Genomic DNA, 17,285 nt, shown 5'->3' on the forward strand with positions numbered 1-17,285 from the left:
CCATCCTGCCACCCTGTGAGATTCTTTTAAGGGTGCCATGGGGTGAAAGAAGGTATGGACTATAAAAAATAAATCAGTTTTTAAATGGGGTGCTTCTAAATTCCAGAAAGTTATGGAGGGGTTGCAGGTACTGTGAGTGTAACAAAGCTGAAAAACACTGATCTAGAGAGCAATGAAGAAAGATCTTAAAAATTACTTTGTCCATAATAATGAGCCCCTCTAACAGACCTAGGGGAAGGGGACAGTGCCCTTAGTGGTGCTCTTGTATCTTATCCTTGTTGTGTTCCTTACCCCTAAAATATCTCCCCCACGTTCCCCCCATTGCATCCTTAAAAGAGGAGAAGAAAATATTTTACATGTTTTAATATTGTATTGGCATGTTTATCCTTCTTCCGAGACCATTAGTAACTTACCTACCTCTCGCCCTTTATTAAAATGGGATTAAATACGCATGGAATCATTATCTAGTTGGGTGTTCTTTTGTAAGAAGACTCTTGGAAACAAGTTGCAGACATGAAGTCATTTATCCCTTACTTTGAATTGTGCTAAAATCTAAATGCTGTAGCTGCCAGTAGAGATTTACATTTTTAATTTCAGCTTTCTTTATCTTTTTAGGAGTTTCTTTAAGGCCTTTTCACTTATTGGAGAAACTCAGGAAAGAGAGAGAGTTTTAATCCACTTTTCCAACAGATATTATCAATGTAACCCCAATACTATTTCAACTCAAGGTAATTTTTACTTCTGCTCACTATAAGGTCATGTGCATTCCTTCTTCTTGAGATAACTGTGTGTGTTAAAAACATAACAAAGAATGTATGTAAAAACATACTGGTTGTAGAAAAGGTTGAGAAGCTTGACAATGGTGAGGATGGAAATTCTCTTATTTATCCATTCAAGACACCTAAAGTGCCCCTGCTTATGTCAAGCATTGAATTAGATTCTTTAGCATGCGTATAGTCCTGTGTACTTCAGTGTGGCTACTTGTATGCTGGTTGTTTTAGGTGCCTAAGTACCTTTTTGAATAGAGGTCCCTATCCAGCATGTCAGAACCACTAGCTATCATATGTGAAAGACTGAGCAGGCAGTCTGCGCAGATTGGCATAAACTATGCCAATCCCTGCAAGTTGTGGGGGTGAATTTTGGGCACAGTATTCAGACCCTGGAATGATTTCATTTAGGCTGGCTAGCATCAGCCAACAATCAACTTTCTAACGTTTTCAGTCAATTTGAAATTGGAAGGAAAACAAACAAACAAAACCCAGGGAAGAACAGGGAGGAAAGAAGAAAACCATGCTTGATGATAGTGTCAGGAATCTGGTCTGGAAGTTAAAGAAGGGTTATGCAAGGATTTAGAGTAAATGTTCATGGGACCAGAAGGCTCAAAGGGACCTCAAGTCAGTCATCTAATCCAACACTTGGCACAGATGCAGGATTTGGTGTTCTTAAACCATCCCATACAGATGCTACCCTGACTTTGAAAAACTCGAGTGAGGGAGATTCTTAGGTAGCTTATTCCATTGTCTTGCTGTCTACAGTTAGGAAGCTTTTCCTGAGATGCAGTTGAATGTTGCAGCAAAACCGATTTAAACTGACTAGGCACTAAATTCATTTTTACCTTGAGAAGAGGGGAGTGTTAAATTAAAAAAAGGTAATTTTTAGTCAAAACTAAAGGCTTTGATTGGTCCTTGAGGATTGAGCCTACTTAAAGGGTAACAGGTAACCCTTGTACCCTGTGATGGTGACCAGGAGAGTTGTCCCTCAGAATGATTGTTCCTTTCTTACTTAGTGGGAGTACCTGCACGAGATGTTCACTGTAGGGGTGCACTGATAGAGATTTTGGGGGCTGATACCGGATAGCTGATTTTTAAGGAGGCATATTGGCCAATACTGATCTGATTTCTGATACAGCTGTGGGTGGGTGGTAAGTCTGTTGTGGTGGATGGTGGCGGGGAAAAAGCATGGGGAGGAGGACAGATCAAGGCCCCTGCAGTGAGGAAGGGAGTGGGGCAGGGGCTGGAGCAGGTGCTGGTCAGCCAGGGCAGGGTGGGGTGGGGCAGGGCATGGGTTGGAGCTGAGGCTTGTCTGGGGGGGCGCGGGGTGGTGGGGCAGCTCCTGCCATTGGGTGCACCCCCGGGAGGGCAAGGGGTTGGGGGGGAAGGTAGGTGCTGTGGATATGCATGGGAAGGGCTGCAGCTGTGGGCTGGGCCTGGGTCTGCGCTGGGCTCTTTCCAGTGCATGGGGGCTGCACTTAGGGTTGCAGGGCCATGCTTGGGGCTGTGCTCCCAGCACACTGGGGCTGTGCTTGGGGCAGGCGGGTACGGTGCTGGGAGAGGTGTTATCGGGGTGCGCTGTAGCCAAATTTAGCTGTAACTCCCCCATAGTCCCCTCTCAGCACCACTGCCACCCGTTCCAAGCGCACCCCCCAGGTGCTGGGAGCACAGCCCCAAGTGTGACCCCACGGCCCCCATGTGCTGGGAAGAGCCCGCAGCTGCAGCCCACCCCACTCCCCATGCAGATCTAGGGCACATGCCTCCATTCCCCCACCCCTCCATGACCCTTCTGGAGTGTGTGCAGTGGTGGGAGCCACCCTGCTCCGCGGCTCTGTCCCGTACCTTGCCCTGCCCTGGCTTGGCAGCGCTTCCCCCCAGTCCTTGCCCCACTCCCTCCCTTGACCTGCCCCCCGCATGCCCCTTCCTTCCCCCCTCCCCTTCTACCACAACAGACTTACCAGCTGCATGCAGCATTCCAAGGTGCCGGGCTGTGCTCCTCAATGCCTACATTCTGTGCTGTGGCTGCATGCATGCACGGGCATTTTTCAGCCAAATTACCGGGCACAACAAGCCGATTTTCGATGCAATCAATTTTCTTTATAACAGTGCCGATCTGTTATCTAACTGATGTATCGGTGCACCTCTAATTCACTGCGTGATTGACTAATTAACTGCAGTAAACATCTTGGCTTGTACATGTGCACCCCTATTAGGACACACAAAATGAATAAACTCTGCAGCAGGGTAGTAAATATGAGTACTGCCCTGCTGTGGAGTTTTTTCATATGCAACAGTGCATGTGCAGATGCTTTCCCAGCCAGTTGAGGCACAAGGTACTTCAGTGCAGGGCAAACCAGTAGGGAGCCCCCGCACTGAAGCACCCTTGTGCCACAGTCAGCCTATCCACTGCACGTGGAGTCCGGTCAGAGCAGCCCTGGGCTAGCAGGCTGACCCCCCTGCCATCCTGGGTTTCTCTGACTGGGATCCACATACACACAAATAAACTCTGGAGCAGTATTCTCTGAAGTTTTTTGCTCTTGGGCAAATGTTTAAACAGCGTGCTTTGAGAGCAAAAAACTCCAGACCAGTAAGCTCTGGAGTTTATTCATGCTCATTAGTCACCCATGTAGACACACCTGCTTATTCTACCTGAGCACAGAAGAGTAATATTTGCTGTCCTCTTAAACGTGTTTGACTTTTCTGGCTGGTACATTGAGGGTCAGGGCTGTTATGGCTTGGCCTACTCTTGGCTGTCTCCATCCCCTTTTTAACCCCTTTCTCATCTCAGGTAGTACATGTAATTCAAATTACCACACCACTTGTGGACAGAACTGATGATTTTCAAATAGTCTGTGGCACATTGTAGGTTTTTTACTTATGAGTTTTGTAGCTGTAGTGTGCAAGAGGGGCTGGAATAGACACTCCCATGTGAATTCTTTTGGGACCTGCTAAATGATTTTGTTCTTGGTTGTTTAATTGGGCATGTCTTTAATGGCCCTTTCACCTTAAAGAAATAAACAGATTCAGTTAGCCAGCAAGGGTCCAGGATGGTCTGAGCTATCATCAAATACACAGCTCCAGGCAGCACAAGGCTGGGTATGATCTTTTTTATGTCTGTTTTGCCAGATGGAGTCCACTGCCTCACCTGCGCGATGATGCTGCTTAACACGGACCTGCATGGCCATGTGAGTATGCAAGATAAGAATACATTGTCAGAATTGTGCTTTCAAGAAGGGAGATACCTCTGGTGCTCATACCTTTCAAGTATATCTTGTTTTTCGTGGCACTCCTCTTTCAGGACCAGGCTGACTCTGGCTGCTATGCATGTGGCAGAGGGGGTGTCAAACTCTCAATTACATTTGCATATTCTACATTTCCTCCCCAGGGCATCTCAGAGCCCACAGCCCTGACAAGCAAATCCAGCAGTGCACAGATGAGGAAAGGAGTTGTTCTCCTGAAGGACTCTCATGCTGGGCATGGCTCTCCTGGGTGCCTGTGAGCTGCAGGCAGAGATTGTACTCATTCCCTTAACTGAGGCTGAGTGCAAATAGTATTGCACCCAGGAAGAGGAAACTGAAAGCTCTTCTCCTCTTAATGCCCCTTTTTAATAGGCTAGTCCTACCAAAGGTCAGCAAGCCTGTTCAGGACCAAAAGCTGCACTGTTCTTTGGCTTGTCCTCTCCAGGCCATGAAAGCAGCTGGGGCAATAAATGAAAGAACATGCAGAAGTAGGGGATGATTGTTTGGGAAACAGCTGGTCAGGGCAGCCTGGGAAGCCACTGGGGAAGAGAGCACGTTCAAGCAGCTGGTAGTGAGTTGAAAGCCGATTGAGGGATCTGATTGTAGGTATCAAAACACCTAGTAAGCTGGTAAGGGTGGCCAAAATTTGGAATGGGCTTCCAAGGGAAGTGGTGCTCTTCCCTACTTTGGGGGTCTTTAAGAGAAAGCTGGATAGGTATCTGGCTGGGGTCATCTGACCCCAGTACTCTTTCTTGCCTAGGCAGGGGGCCAGACTCAATGATCTGTTGAGGCCCCTTCCAACCCTAGCATTGATGAATCTAAGACAGTGGATGTGCCCAGTCACTGAGCGTCACAGGGGCGTGCATGTTCCAGTGAAGTGTAACAACCCTGTTGCATGTGCCTGTTATGAGACATGGCCACTTTGAATTTTTACCTCTTTTCTCAACATTTTGGGAGTCTTGACTGTGCATCTAAGATCTGTTTCAGCAACCCTAGCTGCAAGTGGAACTGCATTAACTCTCAGGAGCCTTGGTTTCCCTGTTTGAAAAAAGACACCTACCAGAAACTGAGTGCACTTCCATAGAATACTCAACAGCCACCAGCCACTCCTGGAGCAGGCGCAGTCTCACTGAAGTTAACAGAAGCTTGTGCTTTGTGAAGGACAGCAGCATCTCTTAGGTGCCTGTGGAAGGGGGTTGCTTTTGTTGGATGCACGCCAGAAAGTTGCAAGAGCTGTAGTGTAAAGGCTTAATTCAGGGTTCTGTCAGACATTGGCCCATGTTGGGGAAGAGCCCCCTGAGGAAAGCATAGCAGCATTTTGTTCTCAGGGGAGATTTATGGAGTCCTCAAGGCCCGCTTCCTGCCTCCTGGGGGAGTCTTGTGCCCAGGCCACAGGCAGAAGGAACAGGTTAGTCAGTCTCTTGTGCAAGGGAAGGTCAGACCCTTCACATTGGCATATAACAGGTAGGGGAGTGGGCCAGAGCTCTTCATAATCTAGTCATAAATATAATATAGCCCCCACCCACCTCATTTCTCACCCCCCTTTTTTGGTTTGGTATCATTGTAGTCCTGGCCACTAGGTGGCAGGGGATGACTAGCATGCTCAGGAGGAAGCTGTGTTTCACCAGGTCAGCCTGTCTTGCTATTGAAATTCATTCCTGGCCACAACCTGTGCATCAAATGCTCCTCTCACCTTCAGAGAGGTGATGTGGCAGGAGGCAGAGATGCTGCAGCCTGGGCAACAGAAAAGTGATAAAGATTTGTATGATACGATGCCTGTAGCAGGCACCCAGGGATCCCTTCCATTGCTGTGATGCAAAGCTGCTTCATTTGTATTTGAGACTCTGCCAACAATGTAGGGAGACCTGCTTTTGTATGCCCCAAGCACCAGCTCCAACGGGTCTCTGAATGGGCAAAGGGGCTTGGGGCAGAGCTGTCCTTATTCTGCTGAGGAGTGCCTGGGGATGGGCCTCAGTGCAACCATGAGAAACTTGAAGAAGTTACCACAAAGCTGCCAAAGGAATTTTGATATCCACCTCTCATGAAATTTGATGGGGAGGAGTCTTAATCCATAAGGTGGCTTTGCAGATCTCTGCTGACAGGGTTAGATAAGGCAGCAAAGTTGTGAGCCCACTCTGTTCTCAGAGGGCCCAAATTTTGATGCCCTCTCATGCTGAGCAGCAGCTCAGTACTCAGCTGGACGGGATGTCCCACAGAGAGGTGCAGAGTGAGTATGGGTAAGGGAACCTACCCCAGCATGGATATTATTGCACTGGTCCTCTGTTTAGCCGGAGATCCTATTTGTGCCTTTCTGTTGCTGCCAAAACAAAGTGGTTTCCATTTCTCTGCTGGCTGTCTCACCCTGCAGATGTGGTCTCTGGTACCTGTAACACTGTTGTTTGCTTATGGAGAATACAGAATAGCTGTTGCAGGAGCTAACAAAATGCATCACACACATTTCTCTTGTTCTGTAATCCCTTGGATGTCTTGTAATATGTATTTGTTTTTGCTTTGCATTTTCTGCCTAGGTGGTAAGTTTGGTGTTTCTAATTTTGAATGCAGCCTCTTCTGCATTTATGATGAATGCCTGTTTTTCTACTTATAGTATGGTGCTCTAACCTGTTAGCATGACTCTGCTATGCAGTCCAGCCTACTAAGTAGCAAATTAATGACTCCTGGGGCTTGTCTACACCTAGAGTTGCTCCTGATTAACTGTTTTGGGATAATTTCAGGCATGCATACTCTCATTCCTTCAATTTTGCACCCTGTTTTAATCCCTGTTAACCATCAAGTGTAGACAAGCTCTTATCCTGCCAATCCTTTTTCTTCTACCCTGCCTTGTTGCCTCTCATACCCTCCTTGTCCTAATGTCATTGCTGTGGGTTGGGGAAGAGTGTGTATAAGAGGGAACATCATCACTAAGTGGGGGCAGGAAGTATAACTTTAGGGTCTGACTATCAAGCAGGAGCCTAAATCTGACTTCTAAAACCACACTGGTATCCTTGAAGCTGAACAGCACCAGGGTGGAGGGTTACAGCCAGCTGGTGCTGGTCATACTCTGGCCTGATCCAAGGAGTGGTGCCATTTGCATCACTTGCAGGGTAGTCCCAGGGGGAGGGGGGGTAGTGTTGGTCAGAGGTGTTCCCTCCTTCCTCATTTTCTCTTGGCTCTGGGGTAGACGGTTAGCAGTTAACTGTTGGCCTACACGAGTAGCAGGCTTCAGCATTGCATGTGCTGTGTCACCTGCACTGCCTGACCTGTTGTGGGGGTAGATTTGGGTCTGCGCCTGCTTTCTTCCTTTTCTCCCTCCTGAGCCATGGACTTTTAAAGGAAGTGCAGTTCAAAGACCTTAAACTACCACAAGTCACATAACAGATCAAGCTCTCTCCATCTCTGTCTTTGCTGCAGTTATCTTGGGCCATGACACAGCAGCACCACATACAGCACCACAGACTTTGTGTTGCTGAATGCTCTGCTCAGCTGGCATGACTGGAGTGTAGGCTGGAAGCTGAGGTACTCACTTGGGGTGGTAGTCCACCTGCTTTGCAGTGAGGGTGCGGACTAAATTATAGTGGTGCTGCTGGCTCTCCAGCACTTTTCCGCAATCCCTCTGGGCATCCAGGATGACAGAAGAGTTCTCCTGCAGGTCACTGGGCAGGAGTCCTGGTGCAGCTGGCTTACTGCAGCCCACAGAGCCAAGGAGTGTCACGGTCTCACACAAGGGTGAATGTAGCCTTAGTGAGGACACGGTAATTTGGGCAGGGCTGTGGTGTGTGATTGCTCATACCCAAGTCAGGCTAACCAGGGCACTCAGACCAAGGTGTGATAACGTGTGCTAACTCATCAGTGAAGGAATACTTTTGCTGTAGGGCAGGCTTTTGCAGACCTATCTCCAGTTTTCTGTGGGACCCAGAACTGGCTTCACCAGCTTCCTCCCTGTGCTCTATTTGTGTCTTCCCATGTTACATGTCTTTTCATGTGTGGAGCTTCCCCAGCCTGGTTGTTGAGAGAAGTAAGTGCATTCCCTCTTGCAACTCTCCTTTCTCAGAGGCTCCTGGATGCCATGTGCGTGGGACTTTCCTGCTCTTCCACCCTTCTGCCGGCTTCCTGCTTGCCCAAGTAGCTGCATTTCGCTACTCTGCCCTTTGCCGGACTGGCTGCCTTTGGATTCCTCCTCCAGAGCAAAGGCCTCCAGATCTACCTCCCCTGCTGTCTAGAGCTTTCCTGAGGTGAACCAGAGTGAAATTCACACTAGGTTCATTGCTGCCCTCAGGTATCTGAGCTGTAGCCACAAAAGTTGACAATAAGTCAGTCAACTTTCACTCCCCAGGGAGCCGGTGGAGGCTCTTAAGTAGCAGCAGAAGCTGTGGAGCAGTCTGCCTGCCAGACCAGCGGGGGAGAGCTCTCTGTGTCTGTTATACTGTGGCCATGCTTGGGAGTTTGATCTTGGATACTATCAGGGCTAGAAACCTAATATGATTTGTAAGTGAATAATTAGGTTCTGGTGGCATTCCCCTGGGAAAAGATCTATTTGCCATGTTTATGTGGTAGTGGTATGCGTGTTGTTTTTTTCTTTTCGAGCCCTGATTGTACTTTTCTTCAAATTTGGTCAGTGCCTAGGTAAGCAAATATTGAAGTTCCTCAGTTGCTTTGCATGTGCCAGCTGGTAAAAGAAAACTAGATAACCTCTCCCCCCACCAGCCAGTATTCTCACATAAAGTTGCATTTATCTTCTGCAGCAATCTGTAGGTAGTGCTGACATTAAGCATCCGTGCCCATTAGTCATTTCATAATGATGAGCTCATTTGGAATTTTTCTGGTCTTTGTTCTGGTGTTGCCAAGTTCTCGCTTATTTCTTTGGTTTTTAGGGAAGGGATAAAATGATAATGTACATCACACACACACTCTTCCCTCCAAATCCATGCTTGTTTCACAGTGTGCTACCCTTCAAACTTGTTCTGCTATAATTAAAAGCAGTTTATTCAAAAACCAGGCTGAAATCCACAAGGCCTATATCACTGCCCTGCATCATGCTGCAGCTTATGCTCTGAATGAAGTAGGCACCATGCAGAGAAAATATTAGGACCTGATTTTTGAGGCTTATCTCAGCAGAGTTGGTGGAGGGCGAAGGGGAGGAGGGGACAGTTGGAGCAGAATTGCTTGCATCACTTACACTTGCTCTCAATTGACATCTGATCTTGAGGTTCAATATAAAGTTGCCTCAGAGGTCCAGTCTGAAGCAGATCCAGACCTCTCTCTCCCCAGCTGCTCAACAAAAGGGCCATTCCACCTGCCAGGACCCAGCTGGGTGCAGCTTGTGCCAGACCATGCAAGTCCACTTTGGTCACACCTAAGCCCAGGACTGACCCTGGAAATCTTCATCCGGGGACATGAAAGTTTGAGCTGGGTATAAGCAGGGATAGGTTTCTTTAGAATGGAAATGTCACTGTGTCCTCTACTATGAGAACTGCCCTGCAGCCCATGTGCAGTGACTTATGTGGGGTACCCTTGCCAGGAGTGTGGCAATGATTTTCCTTAGGAGCAAGACAATTGCTACTGAAGGCAAGGGTTAGGGGTGCCATGGTGCGAGTAAAAGCCTCCTTTCTCCATCCATATCTCCATTTATAAGCCTGGTATTTGCCAGCTTCCAGACTGCTGCTTTAGCACCAGAGCCCAGCATTCTTTCAAGTCAGACCATAAAGTTCTTTTGAAAGGTCTAGAGATCAGTGGATGAAAAAGAGCACTGTGCAGATGCTAGGAGCCATTACCACCATCCTCCTCCTCCTCTCCATCATTTCAGGCATTTGATAGCCACTGTTTTTCTTTTTTGAAGGGGGTTTGGGCTGTGAATGCACCTTTCTTCTGTCTGTCATAGTTGTGACCGCACAGGCACGCTTGCATAGGAAGTTCATGCAGTTCTATGAATGCATGGGCTTGAAACAAAGCAAGGAAATGAAATCCACTCTGGCCTGGATTGCTGAGACTGAATTGTTCTTGGAAAGCAGCATGCAGTAGGGTCAGTTGTTTATGGCATGTATCTTTTGGCCCCTTTCAGAACATTGGGAAGAAGATGACCTGTCAAGAATTCATTGCCAACCTTCAGGGCATGAATGATGGAAAGGACTTTCCCAAGGGGTTGCTGAAGGTAAGGGATGTTATTAATACTTGCCCATGTAGAATACGAGGCTTAGTTTTGCCCCTACTGGCTAAGTTGCAGACAACACAGGCCAAGTGATTAGTGAAGGCCTTTCCAATCTCAGAATCCTGTCTGTCACTCATGATTAGTGATGGGATGGCTCTTTCCTCTCGAAGTACCCAAACATTTTCCTCCTGCAAAATCCATTCCGTAGGAATCCCAATGAGAGTCTTCCAGTGCAGAAAGGTAAGTGCCTGCATTGGTCTCTGTATGTTTGGAGCCGTAACTTCTTTATAACTGAAAATGAGGTTGTGGTACACTAGTGTTCTGTGATGATAAGTGCAGGCAGAATGTCTGACTGTTCTTGCTACTGAAAATTGAAGGGCTGGCCCTAGGTGGGATATTTAAATACAGATTTTTTTTCCCATGCAGTTCCATTAGAGGTGCTTAGGGGTATTCACACAAGAGTAGAAGATGTAATTTTAGATTACATAAAGCATTTTCTGGTATGGAGCTTCTTTTTCTTCCATTTGTTTGTTTAATTTATGCCCCTAGTTAAATCTGAATAACTGCAAAAGAGTCTAAGCAGGTTGAATCTCATTTCATTTATCAATGAGAATGGGAGTGCTTCCTTTCCTTTGTCTGTGTGCTGGCAGAAATCATCAAGCTGTTTGAATGATGATGAGAAGGTTGCTTTAGAGCTTATGAAATGTTTGGCAGGGGGCTAGTGAAAGAATCTTGCACTTAGGGCCTGATTCAAAGCCTGTTGAATCAGTGGAAAGACTCCGAAGATCTTCAATCGACCTTGGATCTGGCCTGACAGAAATGTTGAGTGCACTACCTAGCTAAGGTCTGAGGCCCTTTTCTCCGGTCATGTGGTAGAGACTTGGTATTGGCTCCTTCTGGCTTTGTGTAGCCCTCTCCCCATAGTCCCCCTTCCTTTTTTCTTTTAAACCTAACCTGAGTTATTTTCAGTTGGAACATTGCCAAAAGAAAGTTTCCAAGGAAGCTGATTTCACATGTTGTTGAGAGGAGCAGTGGGATTCCTTTGCAGACTAATTAGAGGTCCTCCTTGACCAAACTGATCTCTAGGGTTGCACTGAAATAGCACACTTATTGTGAGAGAGGAAGGTTCCTGTTGTGCTCTCCTGCTCTGTTTTTCTGCTCATAGAACAGCAAAAATAATAGGCTGGGCTAGTCCCTGGCCTACAGCATTGATCTTCAGCACTGATCTTCAAACTCCTCTCCTTGGGTAGCCGTGAAGCTGGAACAGCAGGCTTTGTGGGCAGCCCAGCTCAGCACGAGGAATGTCATAGAGCCAGCCTGGGTGTGTTTCAGGGACTAGAGCTGGTGGGCCAGAAGGCATTGCACTCCTGCATTCCCTGCCACTGCCCCCACTCCCTTTCATAGGAACATAGGACTGGAAGTGAACTTCCAGGCCATTACGGTGGTTCAGACAGCCACATAAAAAAAAAAAAAATTGCCCCAAGGGTCCACAAGAATGTTACTCTAGTCTCTCTTTCAAACCCCAGTCACAAAACAACCTATGACAGTAGAAATAAATCACTTCACAGCATGTCACAGGAAGAGAGAAGGAGAAACAGAAGTGCAGCAGTGTCTTTTATGTGCTTTGACTTGTGCTGGAGGCCATGGGTTGGGTGGTGTGTATAATGGGTGGGCAAAAAGATGGTGTAGGGCCTCTCTTACCCCTCATGCTCTCCTGAGACCCTACCCTGGCTCAGATGGGGATTTAACTCATGTCATTTTTGTGTCTTAATGAATCCGACTGGTGATAGCCTTGCTGTTAAGATAACTAAATCTGCAGCTGTCAGCTTAACACTTAAAAGCATTGCGTGCACAGGCTGTGATGCAGCAAGATATTTTGTTTCACTCTTGCAATGACTGCTCTTAGTCTCTCTCGGTTAAAAGCAGATTTGGTGTCCCACTGAGAACCCCGAAACACTCCCTCCCCACCTTGCTTTCTCCTGCCTCTGTTTTTCCTTGATGTTTTTATTCTGGTAGAGATGTGCCATCACCACAAGGTGGAGCAATGCCACAGCTCTCTGGCAACCATGACTGGGTTTTCACATACCAGACGCCCACCTCTTATTAATGCAGCAGGGGTCAGGGAAGGAATTGGGCTTCTCTGAGTCACGATTCTCTGCTCTCCTTGTGGCATTGAGCTCAGTGGTTCTCTTCGCATGGGCTGTATTTGTAGGCACAATCAAGTCCTGAATCAATGGTTAATAGAAGACAGGCTTAAAGGAAAAAGAAAATTAAAGTCTTGAGAAACATCCGTCCAGGACTCTAGGAAGCTGTCCCTTACATAGACTGAAAAATGGGGTCTGGAATTGCTTGGCAAGATCCACAGATTGAGACACTGTTAGAGTTACAAATCTTGCATTTCCACCAGGTGTCTGAAATGGGCAAGGTGCAAGCAGAAATAGCATCTTGCTTTTGAATATGCTTGGTCAAGCCCCAGTACAGCAGAGAGCAGAGTGTGGGCCAGCCTCTTTATTTTTGTCTGTGTTGCAAAGAGCAGTCTTTGGTTTGGAGACCTCATGTTTGCTGCTCTCTGGGATACATGGTTATACTCTTAGGAGCTGGCTCATACCCACTTTGTTATCTGCCTTAGAAGATCTCTGAGGTGGGATCCTGTGAGAGAGGTCTCTTGTTTTATTAAGCTTTCTCCGACAAGCCGGTTGCTTTGATAAACGGTTTTGTAGTTACGATGCAAGTCTCTTTGATAACATTTCAGGAGCTGAGGTTTAATGATCCTTGGAAATTGAAAAGAGAAATCGAGATATGAGCTCCAACACCTTGTCTCTTATGTGTATTTGCTCATTAACACTTGACTAGAGTTTTACTGTGATATCTCAGCCTGTAGAAAGAGCCATCTCTCTTCGTCACCCCCCTTCTCCCCCACCTGGTTTGTCAGGTCTGATGTGCTTTGTCTTTAATGATAGATATCACAAAGGCAAGCATAACTAAGATGCAAAGCCAGGTTCCTCATTGGATTTAATTGTGGTATTTATCCATTTGGTACTTTACTAGGCAGGGAGAGACATTTGGCTTCCCTTGTATTTCATCTTTGCTCCAGTAAGACCGTCTGTCACACATACCTTCCAGCTGCCATCAGCAACTGATGTAGAACAGAAATGGTGGTGTTCCTCCTTTATCTCAAGGCTCCTTCACAGAGCCCTGTTAGTGGACAGAGGCCTTCCAGCAGGTACAGATGTCACTGACAACTGCTCTGGGGCCTCCTCCTGTTGCCAGGCCTCTGTGTAATAGCAACTTGGGACTCTAAGTTGTGATTCTCTTTTCACATGCTTAAATCAAGAACTGCTTCTTTGTAGTCCACAGAGCTACCTGATATGAGTTGAAAAGAGAATCAGGCCTGTACAGTCCTAGGCAGGGGTGGACCTTTTTTCCCTGATTGAATTTTTCAAAGGTGTTGAAGCTTGTGGAAATCCTTCGCCCTTTGAGCAGTTATACACCAAACACACAAGCTATGTTGCCTTCTATCAGACTGTTACAAGACAGGTCAGTCCTGAATTCATGGCAGCGTGTCATGCTCAGACCATTGAAACAGTACATTTTCTACTTCCTCCATCCTTGTAAGTCTAAAAAAGTTCCTCTATAATGAATATGAAATATCAGTTATGACTTTTTCTGTGGACTTCCCCCTCCCACCTGCATGATGATGCCTTCATATAGATAGATGTTCAACTTGCTCTCGGAGCAGATCCAGAATCAGACAACTACATGAAATTTACAACTCTGGAAAAGTGACAGGTTGACAATAAATGGAAAAACCTAAGGGACTAAGCTCCAGTGCAGACATACTTGGCATTCTGAGTAGCTACTGTACATGCAAGGATGTGGGTAGGCAAGAAGATTCAGAGGGCTCTGCCCACCTTAAACTGGTCAACAGAATGGCAGATGGCCGGCAGTATGATGTGAGGAGCAATTCAGAATTTCAGTTCAGACTGATTATCAGGATTTCTGAGCTTGGGGCTTGTGAGCAAAATGTTCTTCCCATCTTGCTTAATGGGGTGAAGATTGTGGCTGGCTAGGAATGGACACCTAGATGAGGGAAGATTTGAGCAGACAATACATCTATACAGTGCATCTTACAGGAGCTCTTGCTCATATCATCTTTCCAGTGATGCAATTCCCCAGAGTTCATTGAAGTTTGAGATTTAAAGTGGCATTACTGAGGTCCTACATGTCCTTGGAAGTGTTCTGCTGCCTGTGCAGCAGTAGTCACAGAATCAGTAAGTTATCTGGCTGTGCATAGTAGAAGTGAAAAAAATATGCTGCTCTTGTATAAATTGATTGTCTTGTTCATCTTTGCCTTGAATACCATGTACAGCTTGGTTCCTGCATCCCCAGATAAGCACACCAGACCTGACACAATGACTTACAGAGGCACCGTAAGAATGACTAGTGATATGGAAAGGAAAATATTTGGCTTCTATACATGGACAGTCAAAGGGGCTTTTTTTTTTTTGGTTTAAAAAGGGGGTGAGTTTAAACCGGGGTGATCTGCCTAGAGAGCTCAATCTTTTCAGAGTTATGGCACCCCTCCATCACTTTTTTGAGTGATGTTGTATTCCCAGTTGAAAGCCACTGTTTGTGCTGCCTTAGCTTACCTTGGTACTTCTCAGCTGGGCTCTGCTGCCTCCAGGTAAAGCTGCCCTGTGTGCCTGCTGCACAGCCAGACTGGAAAGGGCTGTGGCACATGTCCATGCTCCTCCAGCATTAGGTCGCTCTGATAACCTGAAAGCAGACAGGACAGCTGGTTGAGGTTGTAGCCCTTTGCCCCCACCATGCACATCCTAGAAACAGAGGTTCAAGGGACAGTACCATTTGTGTACCTCTGTTTCCAGGAGGAGTGTGAAAGGAAGGGCTACAACTTGCGCCAGTTCTCTGGTTTGTTTTAAGGTTATCAGAGAGTTCTAATACAGTGGGGTCATGTGCATGCCATAGCTCTGCACATGGCTGCAGTGGCAGTACCTGTATTGCAGCAGCCCTGAGGGCATCTTATGGTATCTGGGGTGCTAGGACTGCCTTGGTGAACACCACTAAGCTAGAGACTAGGAAAACAGTTGTAAATCACAGTGGCATACAAAGAAGGGCATTTTGGTGCTGTGACAGTTTCCTATGAAGCATTCATTGGGGCTGCTCTCAGAGGTGGGCTAGTGGACTAAATAGGCCATGGGCCTGTTCTGCTGCTACAGCTCATTCTCACATTGAATGATCTATGTCAAGGAAGCTGCTTTTGTAAAATTGAGTTTTGTGTCATCCTGCGATAACAAATGAAGAGCTGTCACAATATGCAAATGCTCCACCTCCAACAAATGAGGTGCAAAGGTTTTAGCAGATTTCTGTTATGTGGAGAGGAAAAATACCTATTTCACCTGTAGGGGTACTGTATGAGCAGTCATTTCCATACAGAGGCATGGCTGATCCTCACCCAGGAAGCCTGGCTTTAAAAGGAAACAATTAGGCTTTCATTCAAGGGAAAAACATTCATTTTTGGGACCATGAGCTAAGATGACCCCTGGGTATGTAGAACCTGTGGCTGCACATAATCTTCTCTGGACCTGTGTGGTCATTGGTATAATGTCCTTAGAGATAGAGAACTGGGGACATTTGTTGTGAGACAATCTGTGGATGGGTGCCGGGGACCATTATAAAATTTCATATTGACGTGTCTGTTTTGTTATGTGAACCATGAATTTAGACCTCAGCAGATGACAATGGTAGCCATATTGTTCCATATATAGAAGAGACGTGGGCCCATTGGATAAATGCTCAACAATTATGGTTCTGATAGAAGGTGCTGGTTGTTCCCAGGGCTGACATGAGAGCCTTGTAGTAGACTACCACTACCACACAGAGAAGAAACAGATGTACAGCGTGTTGCAGGTTTTATCTGTATAGTCAACAAATTTCTACATGATCTTGGATTCAAGTCTAGCATAGTGACTAGAATATTTAGAGAGATTTTTCAAAGCTAGCTAAACTCCCACTGCAAGTCCTTCTGAGCTAGCATGGTTAAAGCACACCAGTTCCAGTGGCATACAAAGTGGGGATGTGGTTACATTGCGTCCAGCTACTTTTCACTCCCCAGTCTGAATGACCAGGTTTCCATTTACAGCTGGAAGCTACTGGGTGTGGCCTTTGGCGTAAGCCCAAACAGGATTTGAACTCATGTCTCTGGCGCTAGAGTGACAGACCTTAAGCACTCTTCCACCACCTTTAGTTCAGTTCCTATAGAGGCATCTCAATGTAGCCAGTTCTTAAGAAGGAATGACTGGGTGCGGAGCTCTTTTGAAAATCTTGCTCGTTAATTTCCTAAATCATATGAATACTCTATTAGACTTCCTGGGATGTGCAATTTCCTATGGAAGCTGCAAGGTAGTGTTTATCTCATTTTGCTGTCAGCTCCTTGCACTTTAATTAAGGATTTGTTTTTGTCTCTTGTCTTTCTGTCTATCATGTTCTTTTCCAACCCTCCAGAGCAAACACTTGATTTAAACAAAATTACTGGCATCTAGCTTGATCCAGTCCAGTCATTTCAGGTGGCTAATGGAGAAAGGGGGCGAGATCGTAGTCCTTCCATCACTCCTCTCTTATTTACACAGAGGAAATTATGCCAGCCATACTTCTGTGCATGCATTAATTGCTTTCATTTGTAGTCTCTGCACTCCTTCCCTTTGTTTACAGTGCAGGTTCTCCAGTGAGGGGTCGCAACCCTTCTGCTATTGCTAAATGGAAAGGGGAGGCTGACTAATTTACAGCTCAATGAGAAGAGAGCTCTAGTGGAGAGCCAGTAGGGAGGAAGCTGGGAACCTCTGGATGACAGTAGGAGTTCCTAGAGACCTGCAATACCTCTGTTGCTATAGAAAGTAAGGTGGATTGCAAAGGAGAACAGCCACAAACCTCTATAATAGAGAGCTTATTTTACCTCCCCCATCCCTCCTCTGCCCAGTGGAGATGTTTGATTTTCTGCAAAGCCATAGTAATTTTTCCCTTAGCAGGGGCAGGATTTCTAGTCCTTGCATTGTCCCTGCATTGTCCTAGACTTGTCCTTCCTCATTCAAGTATGGAAGATCCCTTACAGAAAATTAT

General features: G+C 46.4%; 1 protein-coding gene across 4 annotated transcripts in view; it reads left to right on the forward strand.

Annotated features, from left to right (window-relative positions):
* PSD3 (pleckstrin and Sec7 domain containing 3) overlaps positions 1-17,285 on the forward strand; it is a 175,650-nt gene that overhangs the window by 77,584 nt on the left and 80,781 nt on the right. For 3 of the 4 annotated variants that reach the window (XM_090038925.1, XM_090038927.1, XM_090038928.1), the window contains 3 exons: positions 616-728; positions 3,897-3,955; positions 10,065-10,154. In XM_090038925.1, the coding sequence (XP_089895051.1) occupies positions 616-728; positions 3,897-3,955; positions 10,065-10,154 (262 nt within the window). The remainder of the gene's footprint in view (positions 1-615; positions 729-3,896; positions 3,956-10,064; positions 10,155-17,285) is intronic. The other variant, XM_090038926.1, reaches the window with a different exon arrangement.

The sequence above is a fragment of the Crocodylus siamensis genome, chromosome 3 (assembly GCF_052110815.1).
Source record: "Crocodylus siamensis isolate JL-2025a chromosome 3, ASM5211081v1, whole genome shotgun sequence".
NCBI lineage: Eukaryota > Metazoa > Chordata > Crocodylia > Crocodylidae > Crocodylus > Crocodylus siamensis.